The sequence below is a fragment of the Pelobates fuscus genome, chromosome 6 (genome assembly GCF_036172605.1).
Source record: "Pelobates fuscus isolate aPelFus1 chromosome 6, aPelFus1.pri, whole genome shotgun sequence".
In the NCBI taxonomy this organism is placed as follows: domain Eukaryota; kingdom Metazoa; phylum Chordata; class Amphibia; order Anura; family Pelobatidae; genus Pelobates; species Pelobates fuscus.
Window position 1 is genome coordinate 32,470,131 of NC_086322.1, and position 27,593 is coordinate 32,497,723.

Sequence of the window (27,593 nt, forward strand, 5' to 3'; positions counted from 1 at the left end):
GAACCGCATATTCTAACCCAACTGTGGTGAATTCACAAAGTCGTGAAAGATTTATTAAGTCGGCATGTTATCAGTGTGTATATTTTAAATATATTGAAAGTTTCAGCAGCATCAGTAATAAGAATTGAATACTCTGGGTACATCTCCAAATCCCCTTTAATGAAAGTTTAAGAAGCAGAGGCTCTATGGGCTCTCGGTACGCTGAGAAGCAGAGGCTCTATGGGCTCTCGGTACGCTGAGAAGCAGAGGCTCTATGGGCTCTCGGTACGCTGAGAAGCAGAGGCTCTATGGGCTCTCGGTACGCTGAGAAGCAGAGGCTCTATGGGCTCTCGGTACGCTGAGAAGCAGAGGCTCTATGGGCTCTCGGTACGCTGAGAAGCAGAGGCTCTAGGTACGCTGAGAAGCAGAGGCTCTATGCGCTCTCGGTCAGCTGAGAAGCAGAGGCTCTATGGGCTCTTGCTACGTTGAGAAGCTCTATGGGCTCTCGGTACGCCGAGAAGCAGAGGCTCTATGGGCTCTCGGTACGCCGAGAGGCAGAGGCTCTATGGGCTCTCGGTACGCCGAGAAGCAGAGGCTCTATGGGCTCTCGGTACGCCGAGAAGCAGAGGCTCTATGGGCTCTCGGTACGCCGAGAAGCAGAGGCTCTATGGGCTCTCGGTACGCCGAGAAGCAGAGGCTCTATGGGCTCTCGGTACGCCGAGAAGCAGAGGCTCTATGGGCTCTCGGTACGCCGAGAAGCAGAGGCTCTATGGGCTCTCGGTACGCTGAGAAGCAGAGGCTCTATGGGCTCTCGGTACGCTGAGAAGCAGAGGCTCTATGGGCTCTCGGTACGCCGAGAAGCAGAGGCTCTATGGGCTCTCGGTACGCTGAGAAGCAGAGGCTCTATGGGCTCTCGGTACGCTGAGAAGCAGAGGCTCTATGGGCTCTCGGTACGCCGAGAAGCAGAGGCTCTATGGGCTCTCGGTACGCTGAGAAGCAGCTGTATATCCTATGAATTTTACTACAACTGGTGTGGTGGCTGTGGTGTTTATTGTACCTCTCATGTAATACTTTTCTTTCTCAAAAAGGTCTATACCACATTTTACCTTCTGTGCATATTTTCTTTTTGTATCTCATGGAGAATTAAAGGGATCCTATAGTGCCAGGATAACAAAGCCGTTTTCCTGGCACTATAAGGTGAATAGGTTCCCTCCCCTTCAGCCACTTACCTGAATCCAGCGCCGATGTCCCTCGGCACTGAGTCAGGCTCCGCCCATGCTCCTCACCCGCCATCAGCCAGCGAGGGAGACCTAATGCGCATGCGCTGCAATGGCCGCGCGCGCATTATACCTCCTCATAATGCTTTCCTATGGGGAAAATCTGACGCTGGAGGTCTGTGAGGTCAGTTTGGATTCCGAAAGTGCCCCCAGTGGCTGTCTGGTAGACAGTCACTGAGGGCAGACTTAGTGCTGCAATGTAAACATTCTCTGAAATTGCAATATTTAACATTGTAGCACTAAGTGCAAAAGGGTCACAGCACCCAGACTAGTTAAATTAGCTTGAGTGGTCTGGGTGCCTTTAAGGGATAATTCCACTGTATTAAAAGTATCTGCATTTTTGTTTTATTATTATGTTCATGCTTCCATTGCTTGGTTTGTTTTTCTTGCTAAAAGCATGAGAACACATGTAGGTGCAATTAGGAGCGAAGTCAATCCAGGCAATGCCAATAAAAATACTCACACCCCTACCTGTCTCGTTAATCACTGCTCCAACACACGGGATTCAAATACTATGACAGGAATAGTCCAAAACATACTTTGTCTTGTAAAAAAAAAAAAATATATATATACACACCTAGATTAGATTTTCACATTTATAGTGTTATTCACTACAATGAGAATTCAAATGGAATTTTAGAATTTAGGGCCAAAAGAGCCAAAGAAGAAGACTTCTCCTAGTCAATAGGGCTGTCAGTTTGGCTGCATTTACCTTACATTTGAAATTCACTTTGAATTCCAGACAATTCTCAGTTTAGTGAATAACCCAGTAAGTGATGAGGAAGAGACAGACAGAAAGCAAGACTGATTTCCAATAATACAGGTTATTAAAAAAAATGAAAAGGAATAGTTTCTGTTGCGATTGATCCACTGTCAGAACTCCTAATAGATCAACAGTACGATTGGTGCCCCGAGACACATTTATACATACCTTTCTCTTTGACCAAGATCTGTGACTTCAGAAAAGACTCTGAAAAGACGACTGATCCCAAACACCCACGGCCACCATGCAGGTCGGGAATGTCATACACGGTCATACATGCCTGGATAAAAGGACAAACATTTAGTATCAGCAGGATATCCAACATGATTTCACCAACATCCCTCCTATCCAAAAATGTGTGAATAACTGAAAAGCTGATGTCAGATAATGCATTTCCTATTAGAGCTAGACATGCAGTTTCTTTAGTCTAACACAGAGCATTCTTCTTGTGTAGTGGTCAATTCGTTGCCCCTCTGCATGGTTTGAGGGACAGAAGATGCTAGCTTTAATGAAATACAGACTGAATATTTAAAGGGACACTATAGTCACCAGAATAACTACAGCTTATTGAATTTGTTCTGGTGAGTAGAATCATGACCTTCAGGATCTTTGCTGTAAACACGGTCTTTTCAGAGAAAATGCTGTGTTTACATTACAACCTAGTGATAACTTCACTGGCCACTCCTCAGATGGCTGTTAGAGATCCTTCCTGGGTCTAAAATGCCTAAAATGCATCCAAACATTCAGTGTTTCCTCCCTCTGCATTCAGACACTGAACTTTCCTCATAGAGATTCATTGATTCAATTCATCTCTATGAGGAGATGCTGATTGGCCAGGGCTGTGTTTGAATCATGCTGGCTCTGCCCCTGATCTGCCTCTTTGTCAGTCTCAGCCAATCCTATGGGGAAGCATTGTGATTGGATTAGGCTACCACTTCTGCTGATGTCAGCAGACAGCTTGTTTTTCTGAGGCAAACAGCATGCAGAGCTACAGCTTCAGTAAGATTTTGCTATTTTTAGGGAGGCTAGATGGTGGTTTTAACACTAAAGGGTCAGGGACACATGTTTGTGTTCCTGACCCTAAAGTGATCCTTTAAATATGGGGGCTACAGATCATTGACTGAACGGAGTGTGTACTATTTCAGGGTAACCTGGTCTTCTGATGGGCAGAGTAAAACAAAGTAAAAAAAAAACCAAAAAAAAAAAACCATAGAAACTATGTAGACAAACTTACAAATGAAAGATAGAAGTAAAATCATTTGTTTAATGTATTTAGAAATACATTACAAAACTGAATACACACATTTAGCTTAGTTTCCCATAACCTCTTTAACCTGCAATACATCTTGGAACATTTCCTAAACACAGATATATTCAGCTGGCCGTAGCAGAGGATCCCACTAAATGAATAAAGACTACTCTGTGCCAGACATGACAAAATGCTTGTACCTTTGCTTGTCAAAATACACTGAACCCACGTCCCAGGGTTTAACCACCATCCCACTCTCTGGGTGTGAGCCATATCCAGTATCGATGTGACACTGTAAGCATACGCTGGGCGTCAGATTGGAACATCCAGAGACCCAATCACTGAGCACAGATTGTTTAGTTATTAAACCACTAAACCAGCAACAACATGAAAAAGAAACTACTGAAAAAAGGCAAATACCGTTGTTTCATTTGGTGTGTGTTAAAGGGACACTCCAGGCACCCAGACCACTTCTGCCCACTGGAGTGGTCTGGGTGCCAACTCCCACTACTCTTAACCCTGCAAGTGTAATTATTGCAGTTTTTTATAAACTGCAATAATTACATTGCAGGGTTAACTCCACCTCTAGTGGCTGTCTATTAGACAGCCACTAGAGGTCACTTCCTGATTTCTAGCAAGGATTTTCCTTGCTAGAGCGTCGCTGGACATCCTCACGCTTTGTGAGGACCTCAAGCGTCGCTCATTTCCCCATAGGAAAGCATTGAAATTAGTTTTCAATGCTTTCCTATGGGGAGACCTAATGCGCAGGCGCGGCATTGCTGCGCATGCGCATTAGGTCTCCTCGGCCGGTGGGCGGGATCAGTCTTGCCCACCGGCCGACAGAATCAGTAGGAGGAGCGGCGCGGAGGAGGAGACAGCGACGACGGACATCGTCGCTGCCTCAGGTAAGTGACTGAAGGGGTGAAAACCCCTACAGTAACCGGGGATTGGGGGGTGGGAGGGAGAGGGTACCTCCAGTGCCAGGAAAACTGTTTTCCTGGCACTGGAGTTTCCCTTTAACTTCATGTGACTGACCGTCATACCAATCCTACTCAAATGCATTTGATAGGTTTTGGCCTCATTAATATCCTGTATTATTTGCATGCTTAAATCTTTATAGATTTGCATAAAACAAATAAAAAATGTTTTATAATAAATCTAGAAAACATTTTTTAAACTATAAAGATTGAGCATGCAAAAAAAATGTAAAAAAAAAAAAAAAAAAAAAAATAGGATATTAATGAGGCTAAAATCTATCAAATGCATTAAGGTTTTATTGGTGCCCGGAGTGTCTCTTTAACAGAGGCTTGTTCAGCATGAGGTCATATCCCGACGGCCAACACTGTGTAAAGGGCAGAGAGAGCATGGGACGGTCACGGGGGTTAATACCCTCACTTACAGGAAATGGGGAATGCCAAAAATAGAGGTTCTAATATAGACGTATTACCGGGCCTTAGAGTGGCCGGACATTATGTTAATAAAGAAGGAGACAAAGTCAGTAATAGCCAAGGTCAGGATAAAAGAAATACGGATATACGAATAAACAAGCCGGTCAGGATTCCAGAAATAATCAAAGTCCAATACAAGCCAAGGTCAATATCAGAAGAAAGACCTACTTTAAGCACTAAATGTGTATCAAGATGAACACCACGATAAGGTACTGAAAAAAGGGACTTAGATATACTCGGATTGGTCTATATCATCTCTGCAACTCCATAAAGTAAGAAAATGGGGACGCCTAGGTGACATGGTCACTTTAAGGGCGGATGTGACCGTTTGCAAATGTAAATTATATAAGGACGCACCATTTGAGCGGGCAGTGTCTGAATTCATACATGGAGTATGAAGCTGCGGCTGAGCAGTGAATTCGGTCAGAGCGAACCTATAGAAGGAGCATGTCGCCATATCGGGACGTATGTTAACATTCGTTATTTTAGGTTTCAGGCTGCAGAGTGTTCGGCTCACGAGACCAGAGGATGGATTTGGCTTGGCTTTGAGCAGCTAAGTAATGCTATAACAACAGCCTGCACTCTCACTTCTAAACATCCAGGCGGCTGCTGGCAATCTGTGCTGTGTGTTAGTGTTGGAAAAACAAAAATTGAATTTTGTGTGTAGGGGTCAGTGTGTGTGTTTATGGATGTGTGTGTCAGTGTGTATGGTTATGTGTTAGCGTGTAGCGTAACCACATACAGGCATCATACACACATCACATACAGCTATCAAACACCCCTCTCCACATAAACGCTTGACAATTTTGATAAAGGGTGCGAGGGAGAAAAGGTAGGTAAAGCTATGTTTTAACCCTGGTAGTGTTGGCCTGGTCACCTAAACTGTAAATAAGGTACTATAGCATTAGAAATATTAGAAGTATTCTTAATGCTATTGTGTTCCTTAAACTATATTGTTTGAGCTTCTCCAGATAACTGCAGTGCTTTCAGAACAGAATGGAATGCAGTGCAAGGAGTTGTAAATACACACCATCCTAAATCATTTCCCAGAGGGATTCCCGCAGCTGAACATGGGTAAGGGGTTAGAAGTTAGAGGAAGTACTGTTGCTATGGCTACTGTATGTTTGTAAAGGGGCCCATGCAAACATGTATCAGTGAAACACATCTGCTGCAAACAAGACACCATCAACATAGTGAATTGTGGTTTGACTTGTGATTTGTTAATGAAAGGGTGGTATCCAGGAGCTACCAATAAAAACATCTATACACTTGACGCAAGAGACATTTTTACCTCACGCACGAAAACACTTCAGAGTTAATTGTAAAAAGAAAAAAAAATTTGAGAGAAATTAAAAGATTTGTAAAATTTAGGCCAAAATGCTCCCAACTTTGCTCTTTTGGCATTGCATGTCCTTTACATAAAACATGTTAAAAAAAAAAAAAAAAAAAAAAAGAATTGAACAATTGGAAACGGTTGACAATACTGTGATCACTTGTTCCTTTTCGCAGACACGTGAATCTTGGGGAAGATTTTGGACCCTCTCTACACACCTTCGTAATAGTCTTCCTCCTGATAGGCACACCTAATGCAAACACTGCCCCGCTATACAATGAAACATAAAGACTGTGTGGGTTTCACCCTTTTTAAATAATACACAACTGTACTGCCCTGTAATTACATCCTGCCCAGTTATTGTTATATGAATGAATGAATTAAAGACTACTTACTGTTTGAACTAAATGCAAGCTTTCCTCAAGGTCCAACGGCACAATCCTATAGAGAAAGAAGACAAGCTAGTTCACTTTCTTGCCACACAGTTAAAACACAGACAACAATGTTGTGTTTGGAAACGGCAGAAGGTGCACACACAGACAACAATGTTGTAATTAACAGTATGCTAACCAAAATGCTTAAGACCCAAATCCCCATGTCATTGTTTGTATTTTTTTGTATTCTAGTCTGCGTTTTGTGTATATTATGCTTATTTATTCTCTATATATAACAAACATATGTGTTTGTGAGGTTTGAATAAAAATCCTGGCTCCTGTTTGTTTTGCGCTAGGTTCTAGATCATAGTGAATTTTGTCAAGTTAGATGAAATGAGATAATATTGTTCTTTTACAGTGAGTTGCATGGCTAGCAGTGTCATACAGTCACTTAACATGGCCCACACCATCTAAAACAATGCCTCTTTCAGTAGTTTCAACTAGTGGTAGGTGTTCGTATGGCAAAATGGTATGATCTAGAACTCTACTATATTTTTGAAAGAGAACGTTGAGGTTTTGATATAGAACATTAACAGGTGTTATAAGAGAAAAGTTAAAAGAGAAAAGTTAAAAGCTATCTGCGTACCTTCCTAAACTATTCACAGCTTCAATCTGAAATGTCACTTTAGACCTGGAAAAAGAAAAGAGAAAACATGGATATTTAATATAATCTGTTTTATATAACATAGCAACATGGGTACTGCCAATGTCCTATGCCAGCTCTGAAAGGAATACAGTAAATCAATAGCTTTGATGATTGAGATTATTATCTGCATTATAATATTCTAGCACTAGCGTACATGAAACAGGTATACAGGCTTTACCATAAACATGTATATTAAACCCACAGCTGCTCCAGCCAACCCTCAAGGTATCACAGTTTTCATTACTCCTATGGATGAGAATTGGCTCATCTCTGTCTTAATGGCATTGGGGATTGGTTTACGGGCAACTGGCATCACACACGTTGTAGCAGAGGAACTCACAACTGCAAGCCTGTCCTTGCCGACTTGTCTAGTGGATGGAGTATTCAAATCAATCTTTCAGCTCCAACATGCATACAGGGTATCACAGTAAAAGGGCACATGGATAAACGTGCAGACTAATGGACAATTGATGGCATACAGGGAGAGGTGAGACATCTACTTGAAACTAGTTTTATAATGGTGTTGAGGGACAATATTCATGCAGGACAGGAAAAAAAAAACAAAGAAAAAAAAAAAAAAAACCAGACAAATCACAACTACCAACACACGCTCCCTGAGCTATAAAGAGATAAAGATAGGTGCTCTAATTAGTTCTGACCTTAATGAAGATTTAATTTGCACAAGGTTGAACGAGTCCAGCCCTGTCCATAGTGTGTGCTCTGCAACTTCCTTTGCCTGGAAAAGAAAATATATTTAAACAAATCGATTTAATTCACAAGGTTGCATTCTCAAACATGTCCCAGTGTGAGTGAGACAGAGAAGGCCTAGCATTGTGCAGTCTGACAGGCTGTGCCACTGGAACATCAGCAGGAACTTTGCCTTGTGCAGGAGGAGGAGGATGTGCTAATAAGCAAGCATTGTACTAAACCGCTGTATGCGAATAATGCAACGTTAATAATAAGCATGCATGATATCATGGAAAGGTCAGATTGTGATCTAGATTGAGAGCACATCATCATTTTCTAGATCAGAAAAAAAGACACTATTAGAACAATATATGGGTAGCATTACTGCAGCTGATCGTTTTCTAGATTTTGAAGAAAGCTTCCATCATGCCAAAGACAGCAGTCACATTCTAGATACAGCTAAAAGCAGAAATCTTTTATGAGAGCATGGTATGGACAGAGACAGTGAACTACAATTAAACCTTAAAGCATTTGGCACGTGCATGCAACTTCACACGGGACTAAAAGAAACGATATATGCTAAACTGCCCGACCATGCAGATATAAAGAATATATTGGTGCAGTATCTAGGTAAATCTGATTGCACAAAGGTACATCCACAACAAAACTAGATAACATTCCGCAGTTATACAACAGGAATAATTCATCGATACCTTGGTTAAACTTGACGTCTGTACATAGCTTGCAATTCCAGCAAGGACAGCTTTGACCACAGCAGTATAAATCTGTGACAGCACCGAACTTTAAAAAAAAAAAAGAAGAAGAAAATAGAACATTGAACCAAACTTTTTCGAATGCATATAAATAAATAAATGGCAAAAAACAAAACACTTTGGTAAAGTAGATTGCTTTCATGATAAAATAAGAACATGGACACTAGTGTACTTTTATGTGTATGGCAATGCCAGCTTAAAAGGAACTCTCCCATCCCAAAAACTATTTCAGCTCATTGACCTTGTTATGGGGCAGGACTGTTCGGAGCAAAAGCTTTGCAATGGCACAGTCTAAGGATTTCAATGAGCAGAGGACGTTTGTGGACACTCTCAGCCTATTATCAGCCTCCAAATAAAAAAAAAAAACGTTCCTCATACTATGGCGGCCAGAGGATCGAATAATAATAATAATAACTTGTATTTAAAGCGCTACGTAATTTGTTGGCGCTATATAAGTATAATAATAATAAATAATATAGTGTCTTTCTCCCAGTGAGACTCAAAGCACATTTCAGCGCATGCTCTCGGAATCAGCCAAGTCAGCAGCTGAATAATAATAGATGTTATTACCCAATTGATGGTAATTATTGACCTCGAAAGGATGAAAGGCTGAGTTGACTGCCTGGATTTGGACCTGGGAGCTTGTGTTTTTGGACAGGCTCTGTAGTCAGGGAATTTACCAACTGAGATACCTCACCAGCATATAACAAAGCCAGGGGGTAGGAGTGTCCGGCACTGGGGGAACTTGTTCTGGGTAAAATGGTTTAACCTCTGAAATCAACATGGCTCCTGGACATGTCTTCCCCCAAATCAGCAACGAGCTTAATTTGTTATAAGGCTGGGAGTGTTCCTTCATGTTAACATTCAACTCATACACTACAGTAGGTAAAGTTGAATTGAAGTTGGTCACACACTCTGATCCAACAATAAATAGCAAGGCTCAGAGCACTCAGCATTTAGGGAAAATATGAATGCACACAGAACAGCCAGTATTATGAAAATAATTATAGTTTCATGCAGGTATATTCTAGCAATGTGGTTGGCACAATGTGTAGAAGTAGGGTGCCACGATCCCGTATGGCATGACCAATGCTCTAAGAGTATGGCCCAGTTAGACATCAATAAGCATAATGGGATAATACAGGAATCCATTGTAATGGAAGCTCCTGCTAAGCTCATATTATACAGCACTACCTTAGCGGCTTATTTAAAATACATAGAAACTGGGAGAGACTTCATTAATCTAAGGGTTTAAAGCGGTTATAAAATAATAATGAAAACATTCTCGTGGTAAATATAGACATAAAAGCAAATCTGTTGACATTGCCGTTACTAGGCAGGACACAGAGACACTCTCCATACAAACATAGCCTGTTGGTATATCAGCTAGTATTTTACACTCTGAATCTGCCTTTAAGACTGGCAGGGCTTTAACCAATCTATAGAGCACAGACATATTCTGATTCATCCGCCTTACAGATAAAACCTTCCCCAAGCCAAGTGGGTTCTCTGTCCACCGCCTGCTTCTGCTACACGTGCACAGATATAAAGGTCACCTGGTGACGTCCCCAGGGTTCACAACTACATTTTGGGCAGGTACCAAGTGCCTCCTCTGAGTGCCACAGGCAGCACTAGTGCAATAGATTTGGCATCAATGACCTAGAGACTGGCATACAAAACAAACACCACTTTACGGACTTAAGAGCTGACCTGCCACAAGCTCTAGTCAAAATGCTTTGCTCCATGGCATAAACATCCCACCTGCAGTAAGAATTATTTAAATAGTTGCTGCTGTTCATTATTTCACACCCTACACTCACTCTCAGCTCAGAGTGGCTTGGAACAGCAGTGTACTGGGCTATCGGTAAACTGAATGCATCCCTACTGTGGCCGTTTAAAGAGCAGTTTCAATCATCCTAATACCTGGAACTTGGGAGATAAACTACTTATCACATAACTCCCTGCTGGGCAGTGGACTGCCTTCATAGACCAGAAAGGCACTCTGACTGCAGGTTTCTTCTTGTAGCTACTGGCAAGCCGACTAAAGCGTTGCTCAGCTGGGAACCTCGAAGAGGGCTGTCTTTTATTTATAGGGAGTGGAAGGGGGGTAACTCTATAGTGTGCATTACACCCAATATTCTCCATTTATAGCACTCAAGCTAAAAACAAATAAATAAACATATACATATTTGTACTTTGGCGCTATTGCCAGTCCCAATGAGATGGCCTCCTGGCAGAGTGTTTGGCAGGAAGCACAATCTTTCTAAATATAAACTTGTTTGCTTGTATGAATTCCTCTTGTATGTGCCAAAACAATATTCCCAGAGTTTACTGACCTTCTACAGTCATAAAATATCTCCCTAAATGTATACAAAGAATTTGCTGTGACACAGCTAGGTCACCAGTTTACAACAGAATCTGTCCATAGACTGCAAATAAGAAATCATCACAAAGTGTCTGATCTACACCCAGATTAATCTGCGGTGGGTTATAACAATGTGTGAGCTATAACCCACAGTGTCGCACGGATACAGGAAGCTTTTAATACCTACAGCCCACTTTTGTATCTTTGTTGATGGTAAAATGTCCTTACCGCCTACCAGTGCCACAGTAACTAATTTTATAGCACAATTTTTACGTATTTTTAGGGTTAAAAAAATAATAAAATATGTACTTAAATTTATATATTTTTTCTATTCTACTTTTATTTTTCCCATGTGTGTCTGTGAGGTGCCGTGTGTGTGAAGGGTATTGGTTGTGTATGGGGGATGTGTGAGTGAGTCTCTCTCTCAGATGTGAAAAATCTCTTGCTGTCTTCCCATCCCTTCTTCTTATCTTTTTCCAGGGAGGGGGACATAATGATGCACTTTAGCCTGCACTCACTTTAGCCTGCAGCTCCGCAGGCTGCAGGATGACTCTCCTGCGAGCACAGCACTGTATCAGAGTGTTGCCATGGTAATGCGCTGCAACGCTCTGACCAGCCTGCTCGTGGGAAATACACAGAGTCTCCCAGGCCCTTCCCTCCCTCTGCTTGAACTAACCAGCGGGCCGGTGAGGGAGATCTTTGATCTCCTCACAGGCCCGATAGGGCTTACAGCAAGGCTGGCTCTGCATGGGCAGGCAGGGGAGATGAAAGGATCTCCCCTGCAGGCCTTAGTCCTCGGCCATCGAGGCTCACCGGGCATTTTATGCAGAACCCACCACCGCCCACCTGAAATCCCAAACAGCCAACTAGTGGGAGGTAGGGACCAGGTTGACAACCCATGATCTACCCCCAGAGTGATCTGGCATGGATTATAACAGTGTGTGGGCTATAACCCACAGTGTCCCACTAAGACAGGATGATCTACACCCAGAGTGATCTGCAGTGGATTATAACAATGTGTGGGCTATAACCCACAGTGTCCCATTGATACAGGACACCTTGCTATAGGCACATCTGCACGAGATTAACTAAACAGCCCAATGTCATTATCTTATTCACCCAAGGTTTAAATAGGAACAAATAATAAAGACCAGGAACCGTGCTACACAGGTGCAGTTTAGCAGATATACTGCATTGTTAACCTATCTTCACTCTGAGATATTGCTTCATCATTGGTTCCCAAGCTGTTGCAGATCTACAATTCCCATAATGCTATAACAATGTGAAGGTAGTCAGAGCATCATAAAATTGTAGTTCCGCAAAAATTTAGGATCTACCTTTTGGACACTTACAAGGAAAGGTTAAAGGAACTTAACATGTATAGCTTGGAGGAAAGACGAGACAGGAGGGATATGATAGAAACATTTAAATACATAAAGGGAATCAACACAGTAAAGGAGGAGACTATATTTAAAAGAAGAAAAACTACCACAACAAGAGGTTTAGAAATAATATCCGGAAGTATTACTTTACTGAGAGGGTAGTGGATGCATGGTATAACCTTTCAGCTGAAGTGGTAGAGGTTAACACAGTAAAGGATAAGATAAGGCCAGGGACTAATGATAGTATTTAGAAAATTTGGCAGACTAGATGGGCCGAATGGTTATTTTCTGCCGTCACATTCGATGTTTCTATGACACACTGACTATATTAAAAAAATAAAAAATAAAAAACTATAGCATATACATACTGCTCATTTCATTAGTACTGTAGACTGGTGCTAAGCTGTCCAGATAGATATATTAAATACAGCTATGCGGGTCACCTGCGATTATCTGACATCACTCATATTACACCAGAATGCAATCCATGTGAAGCATTAGGAGATAAACACTGTAATAAGGTTTCTTACTATCACTAGCCACAAACAAACTTCGATGATGTGGATTTTGCGTTTTACAATTGCTGCAGATTATGCTAGATTAACACACACAGATACAAACTGAAGTGGATCTTTTCAACCACAGGACTGACAGGTTAAACTTTAAACAAAAAAATCTGGAATAAGATGAGCCTTCATTTAGGAAATGTGGGGGAATGAGTTTCAAACACTTACACGTGTTCATTTTTGTTTTGAGCTTCATTATCTTTACCTGAATAGAAGAAAAAAGACAAACATAAGATGGACGGAGTGCTATGAATGCTAGGCACAGGGTTCTTCCTTAAACTAAACACGTACACATAATGGATTTGGTCATCTATGTGCATTCTACGAGAAGTCATTTCACAGCCTGGCATTATTCAAGCTTACCTAAATAAGGAACATGAGTGCTTCCAAAGAAGTAAGTTCTCGCACAAGCCAGAGGTCCTTTAGGAGACACGCACTGCGCCACCTGTAAGAGAGAGGCGAGATTCAATCCTTCAACACTGCAAAATATGCAGAGTCCCTAGGAAAACATCTCACAATGACACCATAGCATTCCATCCATCTAGATCTAGGGGGCTGTAACTTGTAGGGGCTCCAGCTGACTTGCTGGTGGGGGTCTTTCATTTCTGTCAGTTGAAAACCTCCACGAATGGTCAATTCTGTACAGGTTTTTAAACCACTTCAGGACCACAAGACGATCTATGCAGTACCAAGGAACGCCATGTGTTTTTTGATACCTGGGGGTCTCCTCTGTCAGCTGGGGCCAGAATTAGTTTACCCAGATTAAAACATGCTCTGTTCAAAGTGAGCGCTGCAATTGAAAGCCCCAATGTTACAATGCAGTGTGAGCAACCAGGACACCCATGTAATAACAGATTCCTGGGGCTCCCCTCTGTCAGATAGGTAATTTTTTAGTGGCCACAGACTGACAGGTGAGCTGCAAGAGTGAGATCGTCATGCATCATTTTCAATGGGGATTTAAATCCCCATGGATCTTAATGTAGTGCGAGTGTATATCCCTGCTTACACCTGAAACTCAGGTGTCAATAGAAAGTCTGCACTTTACTTGCATGCCGCTCTACCAGGAATGATTGCCTCCACCATGACAAAATCATAGGAATATGAAAATATGCAATATCTTCCTTGTAGCACAGAATAGGTCAGCTCCGATGCTCCAATTGATGTGTTCTATGGCCACCATGACGGCACTTCAGGCTAGAGCAGGGAGAGCTTCCACGATTCAATATACCAACAACATACTGTTTATTTTGCATGTTAAAGGGACACTAAGCACCACAGAACATTTAGCTTAATGATGTGGTTTTGGTGTATCGATCATGCCCCTGCAGTTTTCTGCAATTTAGGGGCTAAATCACTTTGTTTATTCAGCAAAAAGCCACACTTAACCTGGCCGATTTAGCTACCCTTATTGCACATTGTGTTTAATTTAGAATTCCTGCTATCTTCCCTACAGCAACCTCCTGTGTGAGATTTAAGTTCGATTAACAAAGCAGGAGAGAAGAACATTTAAAGTAAAGACACTGAAGAAAAGAAATAAAAAGTTAATTTTTTTGCAAGGAAGCAGTGTGAGTGTCAGGGGAGGTGTGACTAAGTTTGCATAAACAAAGTCATTTCACTCATAAAAGAAAGAATTGAGCAGTGACAGTGCAGATACATGTTCAATACACCAAAACTACTTAATTAAGCCAAAGTTGTTTTGGTGCTCAGAGAATCTTTGGTCTTCCTGCAGCTTCTTTATTTGTAATAAGCCATGAGAACAACAATCAGCTTTACAATGTTTTTCCAACCAACCAAAGCTACAAGGCAGAGATCAGAAGACAATTCATACCATGTGCTTAGCCGTGCTTCCCCCGGGGCCAGTATTTCTGACCAGGTGACCTTCTGATGGAAAGATGAGGCTGCCAGGCTTCAGGTTCTCTCGGGTGGAATGGCTGCTAAACAAGACGTATGGCTGCCTACAGGGACTGAAGGAAAACCACAACCTTACAAACCATTGTGCTACATGTGGATTGACACTTGACATTAAAAACATTTTCCAAAAACACCCTCACATTCTGCAGTCACAGACAATGTAGCAAACATCTTTCCTGCTCTCACTTACGTCCCCGAAATTTTTCTCATCTTTACGTTTCCATTGTCGCACTGTCTACACCAGGCTTCCTCAAACTCCGGCCCTCCAGATGTTGTTCAGCAACATCTGGAGGGCTGGAGTTTGGGGAAGCCTGGTCTACACTAGAAGCTTGGATGCAAGTTCTCAAAACCTACTTTATCAGTTTGTTTTATTATGCTTTTTATTCCCCCCCCCCCCCCCCAATCACTCTCCCTACAATCATACACAGCTCAGAGCAGCATGCCGTTACAGCTTTCTGTAGAGAGAGATATCACTGACAGCACTCCTAATCCTTTTAGACACTGGGGATTGCAGTGCAAGAATCTGCCTGGCTCAGAATTGTGGGAATTACAGATTACAACATCTTTAAGAAAGGGATCCTCCAACCACTCAAATCCTCAACATCTCTAGTCCTAAATCCCCCCTAACCCAAGTCGCTGTATGTAAAGAGCCCAGAACTGTAAAGACACTTTAAACTACAGTGCCTTACAGCTGTTGGAGCTAAGCACTCCTACGAAATCACATGTGAGGCCAGTAGGGGTAAAGTTAAAAAGTGCAATTTATTGTTGAAAATATTTGCTTAAAAAAGGAAACTATAGTGCCAGGAAAAAAAAGTTGTTTTCCCAGACACTATAGCCTCCTATAGTTCCCCACTCTCTCTAAGTTCCCCACAGCCACGTGGCGTGGTGCAGAAGGGCTTCAAACCCCCTTCTGTCACATACCCAATTCCAGCATTGATGTGTCCCTCGCCGCTGGCTCAGGCTCCACCTCCACTCCTCCCCCAAATGCGCATGGCTGTGCTCGCATTAGTATTTCCCTCATAGGAAAGCATGTATAATGTTTTCCTAAAGGTTTTGGGTGACGCTGGATGTCACTAGTAAAAATACATACTGTAGCGCTTATTAATATTTATTTATAGCCTGAGGACATCCAGCGTCATTTTATTAAACACTGCAATAATTTGCTTTGCAGGGATAGGGACCTGGAACAATGTGCCCAGACCACTTGAATTAGTTATATATATATATATATATATATATATATATATATATATATATATATATATATATATATCTATATTTATTTTTGTTTAATCTGTACATCATGCAGTTTTGCACTACATAAATGTCAATAATTTTGCAGTAGAACGGTCTGCGTTAACCAGCTGTTAGTATTTGGCACATTGAATACAGTGGCACGATTTCACAAGGAAGGAATAGAATGCATTTCCTGTGCTCAAAGGTCAGTAGGGAAATAAACAACGTCTTCATCCAAGAAGAATCTAGATTCTTAACCCCTTAAGGACACATGACGTGTCTGACATGTCATGATTCCCTTTTATTCCAGAAGTTTGGTCCTTAAGGGGTTAATGTGTATGTGAGAGCTGCAAAGAGTCACATCCCAAGACACTTCGTTGAAGGAAACCAGCAATAAATGTTAACAGTAAATATCCAAAGCACAGACACGCGAAATAAATTGCACCTACTCTGGTCACATTACGACGTGCGGTTCATTTGACACAAAGAAAAAAACAATATTAAAATCAAATTAAAAAGGGTTTCGAAGAAACGAACAAATTGATAGAGTAAAACATATTATATAAGATGGTGTCGTAGAGGTAGAGTACAATGTGTTGTAGGTACTAGTATATCATGGGAATAAAGAAATGAATCTAACATTGAGCACATTGCAGTTATTATGGTGCTTCCTGACTTTTTATTCATCCTGTATAAATGAAAGACAATCCCAATATACCTGTTATCAGAGATGTGGCTTGACAGCATCCCATGGCTGTAGTAGCTCCTGAATGGCTGAAAGAAAGATTTCCAGATTAGCATTTCTTTCTCAATTCCTGGGTTATTGAAAGGGACTGCAACAAATGGAAGCAAGAACCACCATGGTGTGTCCGCAGCTATAGTGGAATAAAAGCCTTAAAAGGACAACGGTCATAAAATGTTCACATCTTGGGTCACATTATACTGTTAAACCGATCAGTGACAACATTAAAATCACCTGCCTAATATGGTATAGGTCCCCTGTATGCTGTCAAAACAGCTCTGATGCGTCAAGACATGGACTCCACAAGACATTTAAACGTGTTCTATGGTATTAGTCACCAAGCCATGAGCAGCAGATCCTTTAAGTCCTGCAAGTTGCAAGGTGGGACCTCCATGGATTGGATTTGTTGCCAACACATCCCACAGATGCTCTATCAAATTGAGATCTGGGGAATTTTTAAGCTAACTCTTTGTCATGTTCCTCAAACAAGTGCTGAACATTTTTTGCAGTGTGGAAGGGTGCATTATTCTGCTGGAAGAGGCCACTGCCAACAGGGAACACCGTTACCATAAAGGGGTGTACGGTCTGTAACAATCTCCAGCTAGGTGGTACGCGTAAAAGTAACATCCACATGAATGCCAGGACCCAAGGTTCCCCAGCAAAACATTGCCCAGAGCCTCCTCCATCCTGCATTATTCCCATATTGCATCCTGCTGTCATCTCTTCCCCAGGTAAATAAGGCCATACGCTCCCGGTTATCCACCTGATCAAAAAGAAAAAAACGTGATTCACCAGACCAGACATCCTTCTGCCATAGCTCATGCTCATATCCTCATTGAAGGTGCTTTCGGTGGTGGACAAGGGTCGTCATGGGCACTCTGACAGGTCTGCAGCTACGCAGTCCCATATGCAGCAACTGCGATGCACTATGTGCTTTGACATCTTTTTGTCATGGCCAGCATTAAGTCTATTGGAAATTTGAGCTACAGTAACGCTTCTGTGTGACTGGACTAGATAGGCTCGCCTTTGTTGCTCACGTGCATCAATGAGCCTTGGGCACCCATAACCCCGACGATAGTTCACCAGTTGTCCTTCCTTACATACCAAAAACACCCTATAATACTTGCCGTTTGGGGAAGCTCTGACCCAGTCGTCTAGCCATCAATATTTGTCCTTGTCAAAGTCATTCAGATGTTTTAAGCTTGCCTATTTTTCCTCCTTCCACGTAATTCAAGAACGGACTGTTTCTCTTGCTGCCTAATATATGCCATCCCTTAACAGGTGCCATTGTAACAATATAATCAATATAAATGTTATTAATATTGTGGCTGATCAGTGCATCTGTCCAACTACTGCTCACCCTAACTTTCGCGCCGCACCGATTGTAAAACTCCAGCCGCAGGCAAGTTCGGCTGAGCAGCAGCTGGTCAGACAACAGTAGAGTCTGACTTTGTCATGGCTGCTCAGACAGATAAAAAGTGAAATATAAAACATATATATTAAACTGCATAAATAAAATATAATTTAGAGTCAGTAAATATAATAAATGACATAATCGCCAAAGTCTCAGAGTGTTGATTTGTGTAATGCCCCAGTAAAACTTACTTGGACTGTAAAAACACTCAGAATGGTTTATTCCAGACAAATCCTTGTGGAGAGGCATATATCAGATGTTTGGATGATATCTCCTTCCTAAACAAAGCTTTAAGCAGCTCTAATAAAGGCTATCCCTTCATGTAGTGCAGGTTTCCAGTTACTACATTGCAGCTATTCGGTTGAACTTTGATTTAATCCTCACCAGCCCTAAGCATGGACTTTACAATAGACTAGGAAGCACACAATATATAAATATTGGACACAGGTTATGACCACAGAACATACCTCTCCAGCCTGGCACTCTGACAGCTCCAGGACAAAAGGAACTTCTGTTTCGAAATTTGAGAACAGGTTTGCCCACTGATGCTCAAATGTGAGCAAGTCCTGTATTAAAATAAAAAATATAATAAAGACCATGTCATTATGAGCAGAGCACATAGACAAACAGCTTCCTATACAGGGGTAGGCAACCTTTGGCACAGATGTTATGGACTACATCTCCCATAATGCCCTTAGAGTCATTATGCTGGCAGAGCAACAGGGGACATGGTGTCCACAACATCTGGCATGCCAACGGTTGCCTACTCCATGCTATAGCAGACAGGCAATATGTGATCGCAATCTCCAAAGATAGCAAGTAAAGGCCAGTTCTCAGGACTGGTCTGCAGGTGCGATGAGTGGCTTGTCAGCTGCACCTACATAGAAAGCAATGACAGACCAGAATGGAAGTCTATACTGGATTCAATACATGACATCACACAACTAAAACACTAAAACGTGAAAACTTTAACTTTCATAAACACAGACAAAACAGGTCTGTTGGAAATGAAACAATAACGTTTTGATAATGCCCACGTAGTTATATCATCTAAAGAAAAGGAATGAGTGCTTTGACTGTTCCAGGTTTTATATAGCACTCACATACCTTAAACTAGGAAATTAATGAAGAGCACATTTCTGATTTGCTGGGAGTGTAATGTCACACATTCAATACATTCCTGAGAACAGTACTACCATAACAAGGACTTATATTTCTAATATTTAGAGCAGGACATTTATAAATCACAAGCCAAAACATGCATTTATTTTCTAAGCTGTGAAGGATGGGGATATGATAAAGCAATATATGTATACCAACATACACAAATTAGAAAACATCCTCAATTAAGCTTTTTCTCAGCTCACTTATTATGGGCTAAACGTGTCCTTATTTGACTGCTTACATTGCCATTGGTTTTCAGGGGGAAAGAAACAAGTGTCTGTATTTTGGCAACACTGCTGAGCAGAGATGCACGTGGTTTGCAGTTACAGGTTATGCTATTTAAATTGGGAATGGAAATCTGATTTCAGTTGCCTTGACTAATGGTGTGTATTAAAAGGGCATAGCAACAGCGGTTTATGCCATGTAAGAAAAGACGATGGTTTCCATTTAAATGTATATTTTTCAGAGTTGTGACTTCACCTCCATTAGCAACACCTCCAATGAAACAGGATCCATGATGCTGTAGGTCTTCCAGAGTAATTCACTTGCATCCATTAACTGTAACATAAATACACACATCATACATACCAGACAATAGCATTATCAACATAGACATTCAATCCCTATCGTCTGCTTCCTAGCACAGCCCTCCCTGACGTTTAGAAAATGTGTTGCATGCAATGTTGCCTTTTAAGTGAACAACATGCCACAACACACCATACAATAAGCTGGAACATCAGTCCTTACCCAACAAATCAGGAGGTTGGGGGACGGAATCTTCAACACTGGGTTCTAAGCACTAAGTGTCCATGTCACCCCCACCCTCCTATCAAATCTGTGAGACACAGAAATAAAGTACACAGAGAAAAAGAGAGAGGAAGAGCGAGAGAGAAAAAGGAAACACGTGAGAGAAATTATACAGGGGTGACAAATGCACTCCTCTTAAAATAACACACTGTGGTCTATAGCTGGAACAGAGACGCTGAGGACTCCACAGCAGCTTATTAATGAAAAACTGGATATTGTGGTGAATTAAAGGGACACTATACTCCCCAAAACAACTTTAGCTTAATGAACCAGTTTGATGTATAGATCATGCCTCTGAAGTTTCACTCCTTAATTCTCTGCCATTTAGGAGTTATACCACAGTTTATGCAGCCCTAGGCACACCACCCTGCATGTGACCAACACAGCCTTTCTAAACAATTCCTGTAAAGAATCATCTAATGTTTATACTTCCTGTATTGTAAATTCTGTAATTTCTTATATCATGTTCCGTTAATAGCTTGCTAGACCCTGAAGAAACCTACTGGGTGTGATTCATTTTTAATTTACAGAGCAGGAGATAAAAAATTTCAAAGATCTGATTGAAAATGAAGCCATTTTGTGTTCTTGCAGGCTGTAAGGTTTAGCTGCATAAACAAACTAAAAAGTGATTTTACTCCTAAATGGCAGAGAATTGAGCAGTGAAACTTCAGAGGCATGATCTATGCACCAAAACTGCTTTATTAAGCAAAAGTTGTCTTGTGACTATAGTGTCTCTTTAAACAAATCCATTGCTAAATGTATGCCAAATCACCCAAATCGGAAAAGGGTTTCCACAGGTTTTTCAGGTTAGCTATTTTGGCAAACATTTTTAATTCCCTTATCTTTTATCCACAATTGCATTCCAGTGAATAAGTCACACAGGGTTAGGAGCTAAATATTGAACAATGTTTTTACCATTACACACAGCCAGGCATTACACTTTGCACAAGTTGTTACTGTGACCTAAAGGGTGTCAAATAATACAGAGAACAAAACACACCTCATGTTTCATTGTAAAGAAACCACCGCCGCCGATGCCCTCCAAGGCAAATGCCTGCACAATGGGCCACTTTTCCACAATAAACATGTCAAACATTTGTAGATGACCTGCAAAGACCATCAATCAGTAAGCAAAAAAATAGAATCACAAATATTTAAGATTAAACTTAAATAAAAGAAAATATAAAATCATCAACCAACGAAGGACATTACAGTAAATTTGTTAAAAAAAACGCAGTGTGGTCATTAGAAAGCCTCATGATTCCATCTGGTCCATAACCGAATCCACCAATAATGGCATTTTGTCCAGTTTGGAGCACTGATGACAAGCACTGCTCTGCTCAGGTGGGCAAACATGCTGTACTATTTAACAAACCATGTAACCCAATAGGAATGTTTAAGGAAACCATCACAAATTAAAGGGTTACTATATTTTTCTTGCTGAGTTTTGTTTATGGTTATGCCCTACTGGACACTACTGATCTTGGACATTCTCTTATTTAATTTAAAAACATATTAGATTCTAACTTCCCTTGAACCCATCACCGGACAAGGTCTTTCTAGTCTTATTTCCAAGCCCCATCTGATGTAAAGCAGCTTCATTCATGGTCAAACCAAACGCTCCTCATTGAGAAGCATATAAATGGACCATTTCATTGTCTTAGAGTGCATGCCTACAGTTGAAAGGTTGTCATTTTGGGGCAGTTTCCTAAAAAACACAGACATCTATTGTCCCTACTCGGGGGGCCCGCTGAAATCTTCTTACCAAGAAGGGATATGGACTGACAAAGACCAAGATGATTGGATGAGACTCAAACGGTTTAATGCCTTAGAACAGGTTGCCTTAATATAAAAACACCACTTGTGGGATTTAGGATGTTATTTACACATCCAACTTAAAACTGTTACCAATAAAGCAATGTACACAGAGGGACTCTTTCTATATTACTGGTGCTGCTCCTTCATTCCCACTCCTATTTCCAGCATCCTGGTCCTCCAGACCAAGACAGTTTCCCTGACTTGTGCTTGCATTTAGGACAGATTTAATGATTAATATTACATTATCAGAAACAAAAATAAATGAAAATGGCAAAGTTTGAACATACAGGCGTCACTCGCAGGGGGGCTGGAGGGGGGAGATAGGGACCAGACTACAAGCACATGGGCACTATAGTGTTAGGAATACAGATTTGTATTACCAACAGTATAGTGTACCTATACTGTGGGAATAACATTCAATAGTCCTACTGTCTCTAATATACCACTTGCGGACAGACCCAGTGGAAGCTCACCTCGAGCACTGTATGGAATTCCAATACGGCTGCAGTCCTGAACCATATTCACAAAGCTGGCAATCTTAAACTCCTCTGCAGCCTCCTCATCTTCATACTACAAAAAAATAAAAAATAACACCACACTAATCTCGGCTGTCCTCTTCCAAATTTTATTATAATGTGCCAATAAGAAAAGTTAAAAGGTTATGATGCATTTTATTTGAACATTTGTTTACATAAAATAAAAATCTAAACATTTCTGGATGACTAGCCCATTTTAAATTAAATCACAGGGAAAAAAAAAAAAAAAAGAAAAGAAAAAAAAAATCATACGATATATATGTGTTTATATTCGCTTATTTGAGATTGCATTTAGCCTGTGTTTGTTATTAGTCTCTATGTTAGGATGTGAAGGGATCTCGTATTGTTGTGATACACGTGATTAAAACAGAGAATGTCGCCAGTAGACACTGCACACTATTCAGGAGTAATACAGGAGTAAGTCAGACTCACCTCGCTTTCTGACATGCAATGGAAATGCAGATTTCTCCAGCCAGCTACATAAGGCAGCAGATAAGAGTAGTTAACAGGGTTACAATACAGATGGACGCTGTCAGATTTAATTAGGAGTATAACATCTGTAACAAAACAGAAATATCCTCTGTTCAAGCATCTGCAAGCACAAACGCACAATGAAGAATCATTTAGCAGAGAACATGCAGAAACAGCTCATTAAGTGCCATAACCTCACCATCTAGAACCTCTTCTGGAAACACAGTTCTCTCAAAATCAGCGTTTCTTTGGCTATAGAGATCAAACAGCAGATAATTTGCGAGCTCCTGGCATCCCTCATTGTACCGGCTGTCAATTCCTGAGGAAAAGAAGAAAAAATAAATATATGAGAAGCACAAAATGTTATCCATTTTCTTGAAATAATTGCATGTAAACGTGAAAAAAAAAACAAGAAAAAAAAAAAAAAAACACACACACACAGACACACAGTGGCTAATTCATTAGTTACATCTATCGAGTGCCATGTCATGTCACTTTATTTAGAACAATTTCTATCCTGCGATGTCATGTGGCTTTAAGAAAAATAGTTTTAATGCTTCCAATACTAATGCGAATATACTATACTTCCAATACTAATGCTTTAATATTGTAATCAGTGATCATGCACTAGGCAGCCCCATCCTAAATCATTACCTTTTGGGCAGTCACATTAAAACCCTGGCACGCTAAGCTAGCTAGTAACCTCCAAAGGTGCGTCTCCAACCTAAATGCTCTCAGATCTCATCTCCTGTTCCTGACTATCTCTAGACTAAGCATCGCCCTCTCCACATTAAAAGGGACACTATAGTCACCCAGACCACTTCAGCTCAATGAAGTGGTCTGGGTGCCAGGTCCCCCAGGTTTTAACCCTTCACATGTAAACAAAGCATTTTCAGAGAAACTGTTTACATTGCAGGGTTAATCCAGCCTCTAGTGGCTGTCTTCCTGACAGCCGCTAGAGGCGCTTCTGCAACACTGGATGCGAAAATCGCATTCAGCGTGCAGAACGTCTATAGGAAAGCATTGAGCAATCCGCTCCACTTGGGAGCGAACGTCGACGGGGAGGAGAGGTCACCAGCGCCGAGGGAGGGGAACCCGGAGGGTGGGGGGGACCCAAGAATTATATAGTGTCAGGAAAAAAAGTTTGTTTTCCTGACACTATAGTGATCCTTTAAATGTGCGTGTTTTATCTGCTGTATATAACTCATTGTAAAGTGACCACCACAACATTTTACAAGTTCCAATTCAGTCACCTACCTAAAATGCAGAGAATGCCATCTGGACTGGATTTGTTGCTTTTAGTGAAGAGTTGCTGTATTTTTCTCAAACGACTGCAGCTGAAATTAGAAAAATCAAAGCGATCATCACCATATCTCTACAGAGTACTAAAAAAATAAAATAAATACATTTACACATCTTAATAGAACCAAGACTACCCATGGCACAGTGAGCGGTGCTGTACAGAAACCTACTACAGGTGTTATGGTTCACCAATAGACAGGCATTTCTGGTAATATTTTCATTAAAATCACAGATTAGATTACAGGGTTACTGAATAGATTACTTGTTTACATCAACCGGTTCTGTGATTGGGTCAACCCTGCATTCACAATATAGAATGGACTACGATTTAGTTCATAATTTAAGAAAAACATGACAACAACACTAAAAGAAGGCATGTGCACAGGCTATTAGTGTCTGCCATGTAGGTAATCAGGCACATGGGGGATTAAAGGGACCCTGTCATGTCATGCATGAGAGCGCTTTTAAGATGAAAAGGAAAACAACGAGTTCTGATCTTGCAACAATTATGCATTTTAAACGACTTCTCACATGTCACAATTACATGGTTTACTTAAGCAATCAGCACCTTAAAAATCTGTCTGGACACGCATGGAAAGAGTAGTCTCAGAACGGGTTTAAGTGCGGCAGAGAGGGTGCATTATTCTGCTTTGTTATTAAGAAGGGCCATTATCATTTAAGACCTTCATCTGCTTAGAGAACCCGAAACTCCTGCAAATGAGCTTTAGCACCATGAGAACCGAAACAACTGAGCTTTCTAGAATTACAAAACCAAACACAGCGTTTGTAACGATTTCCAACTGCTATGAAAACATGCTGATACATATAGTATGTCGGATGCATGAAAAGTGATTTAAAGTGCTAAATGTGGGACAGTCACCATGGAAACCAGTAGAACCTGCAGGTACATTGCCTTAGCGACTGCGCCCCTTTTACAGCACTATTCGAAATAAGACACTTTTCTACAAAACCCCCTAGATCTCAGTTGGCAAACCTAATCGACAGTTTCCTTTAACAAGGAACACAAGGTGATGTTACATATAAAGGAGAATTAGCATCTCTTCTTCCAACCCACTGTACGCATGAATAAATGTCTATTTGACCACTTGCCGTATTTTTGCTTCACCTCACTGAATGTAGGAGGGTGGAGAGATATTGTGCTCTAAGCGCACTATTTAAGACCCTGTTTGAAACACAGCAAGACAAGGTCTAGCATACAATGTGTAAGCTTTAGATCTCCCCCAAATGTCTGTAAAGACTGAATGAATAATAAAAAAAAAAATGAAAAAAAAAAAAAAAAAAAAAAAAAAACAACGTTAGAGTTTTAGGACAAACCTTTCATCAGGACCAGAGTGGTTTGTATTAAAACTACAAACATCGACAAGCTAAATAAAAGCTAACCGGGTGAATTCAAAGCAAATTTCACATTTAAGGCCAAAGTAGATGAATGGAAAGAATAGCAGACGGAGAGATTTTTTTTTTTTTTTTAGCTTGGCTAGTTTGACCTCAAATTTGAAATTCACTTTGAAACCTCACTTTAGTGAATGAATAACCCTGTACTTTTAAAAAGTCCCTAAAATGCTATCTTTTTGCATTCCTATTTATCTTGCGAGGCCACAGAGGGAAACTATAGAATTAAAATAATTCTGTGTTCCGAACGCTATAGTATTCCTTTAACAGTGAAAGCGCTAATCATGCAATCAGTGCCTTTTTTTTTTTTAGATAAATACGACTTTAAAACAAATAAGTAAGAATTTGTCCTAAACATTCAATTTGCATATCATACATTTTAGAAAGCCAAGGCAATAATGTTCATGGCTGTATGGAGTTATCTAATCAAAATGTACCTTCACCTAGTTCCCTGTTATTACACACATTATAAGGTCAGAGGAAGACAGATTGCACCATAATTACTGCATAGCTACAGCGCCGAAATATAATCATATGTCAGGAACAGGTCGTGTTAGATCTGTACTACATTCCATGAAAGATACTGCAATCAGAAAATCAGCAATAAAATAGACCATGTAGATACATAAACACAATGAACCCTAAACAAGGAAGATTACTTTCATTTCAGGGGTCTCACAGGCCATCTCCGGTACCCAGAAATACTAGAATGAGGACAGTGGGCACATCAACAATAAAATCGCTTATCTGCACGTATCTAGCTCCCCATGAGGCCCCCACAAGAGAAAATTACTTGGGCAGCCTGGTGTGTTTGACTCTGCGATGCCGGTTATAGGTCAAGCTGTATTCAAACACAATGGCACGAACCTGGGCCCCCCAGCAGTTATGGTCCAGCCCCTCCTCACAGTTCTGGCCCGAATTGATATTGATGATGCGGAAACAGGAAATCTCAAGAGATATCTGAGCTAGAGGCAGCAATACTAGTGCCCAGGGAACCTAGATACACGTTCGGTTTAAAACCCATTTAACTCTTAAAGTTACAGGACTCCTGATAGTCAGTATAACAGGCTGGAGGGACCAAAGAAAATAGTCACTGCTTTTTCACAAAATAGTTCCAAAGGAAGAAATTGGTTAATAGTTTGTGAGGGTAGAATAAAAGCTACACATGCTATGTACCAGCATGTTCCTACAACTAGTGTCCTGTCAGTATCAATTCAAGAATGATATTTTGTATCCAGGCTACTCATTTTAATACAGATCGTAATATTAATGGACACTATTCAGTCTGTACTGACACTATTCATTTACAAACATGCCACGTGCTAATACAGACACCATGAGATTCTGGTTCAGGGCACCTTTATACGCAAACCTCCTTTCAGTCAAACTGCTATCATTTATATAGCAATGGCAGCACAGTATCGGTGCAAACTGCTCTGTGCTTCACAGTGGTTCACGGCTAGCTCAATTTACCCTATATACTTAATTACTATTAGCAATCTGACCGTGAATATAATTGGCAACATTTACTGATGAATTTGTTACATTTCATCAGTTATCAGTTACCAGGGCATCTCATCCTTCCCCCATTTATACTATACATCCATCAGACGTATTTCTTGATAGCACAGACGTGTGCTCCTCGCATAATATAAATATAGTGCAACTCTAGAATGTTTACCTTTAGTTATCAAGCTATGCTTTTCATTTATATTCATTTATTTTAGATTTTTCAATACATTTTGTTTGTGTGTTACACTCTGGGTGATTGCCAATTTCTTGGCAGTTTTTAATACATTAAATTCTATTCAATAAATTATTTTTTGTTTTCATTTTTATCTTAAGCCTCCCATCGGTATCTCAGTAACGTATAGTACTTC

At 40.8% G+C, this 27,593-nt stretch overlaps 1 protein-coding gene across 1 annotated transcript in view; it reads right to left on the minus strand.

The window, feature by feature from the left end:
- DNAAF9 (dynein axonemal assembly factor 9) overlaps positions 1-27,593 on the minus strand; it is an 88,453-nt gene that overhangs the window by 36,919 nt on the left and 23,941 nt on the right. Inside the window, exons 2-17 of the mRNA XM_063457592.1 lie at positions 24,259-24,338; positions 23,201-23,320; positions 22,963-23,087; positions 22,468-22,564; positions 21,177-21,283; positions 19,850-19,927; positions 18,673-18,771; positions 16,768-16,823; positions 14,731-14,866; positions 13,266-13,347; positions 13,071-13,107; positions 8,530-8,617; positions 7,789-7,865; positions 7,070-7,114; positions 6,445-6,490; positions 2,188-2,299 (exon numbers count right to left, since the gene is read on the minus strand). Coding sequence (XP_063313662.1) covers positions 2,188-2,299; positions 6,445-6,490; positions 7,070-7,114; positions 7,789-7,865; positions 8,530-8,617; positions 13,071-13,107; positions 13,266-13,347; positions 14,731-14,866; positions 16,768-16,823; positions 18,673-18,771; positions 19,850-19,927; positions 21,177-21,283; positions 22,468-22,564; positions 22,963-23,087; positions 23,201-23,320; positions 24,259-24,338 — 1,385 coding nt within the window. The remainder of the gene's footprint in view (positions 1-2,187; positions 2,300-6,444; positions 6,491-7,069; positions 7,115-7,788; positions 7,866-8,529; positions 8,618-13,070; positions 13,108-13,265; positions 13,348-14,730; positions 14,867-16,767; positions 16,824-18,672; positions 18,772-19,849; positions 19,928-21,176; positions 21,284-22,467; positions 22,565-22,962; positions 23,088-23,200; positions 23,321-24,258; positions 24,339-27,593) is intronic.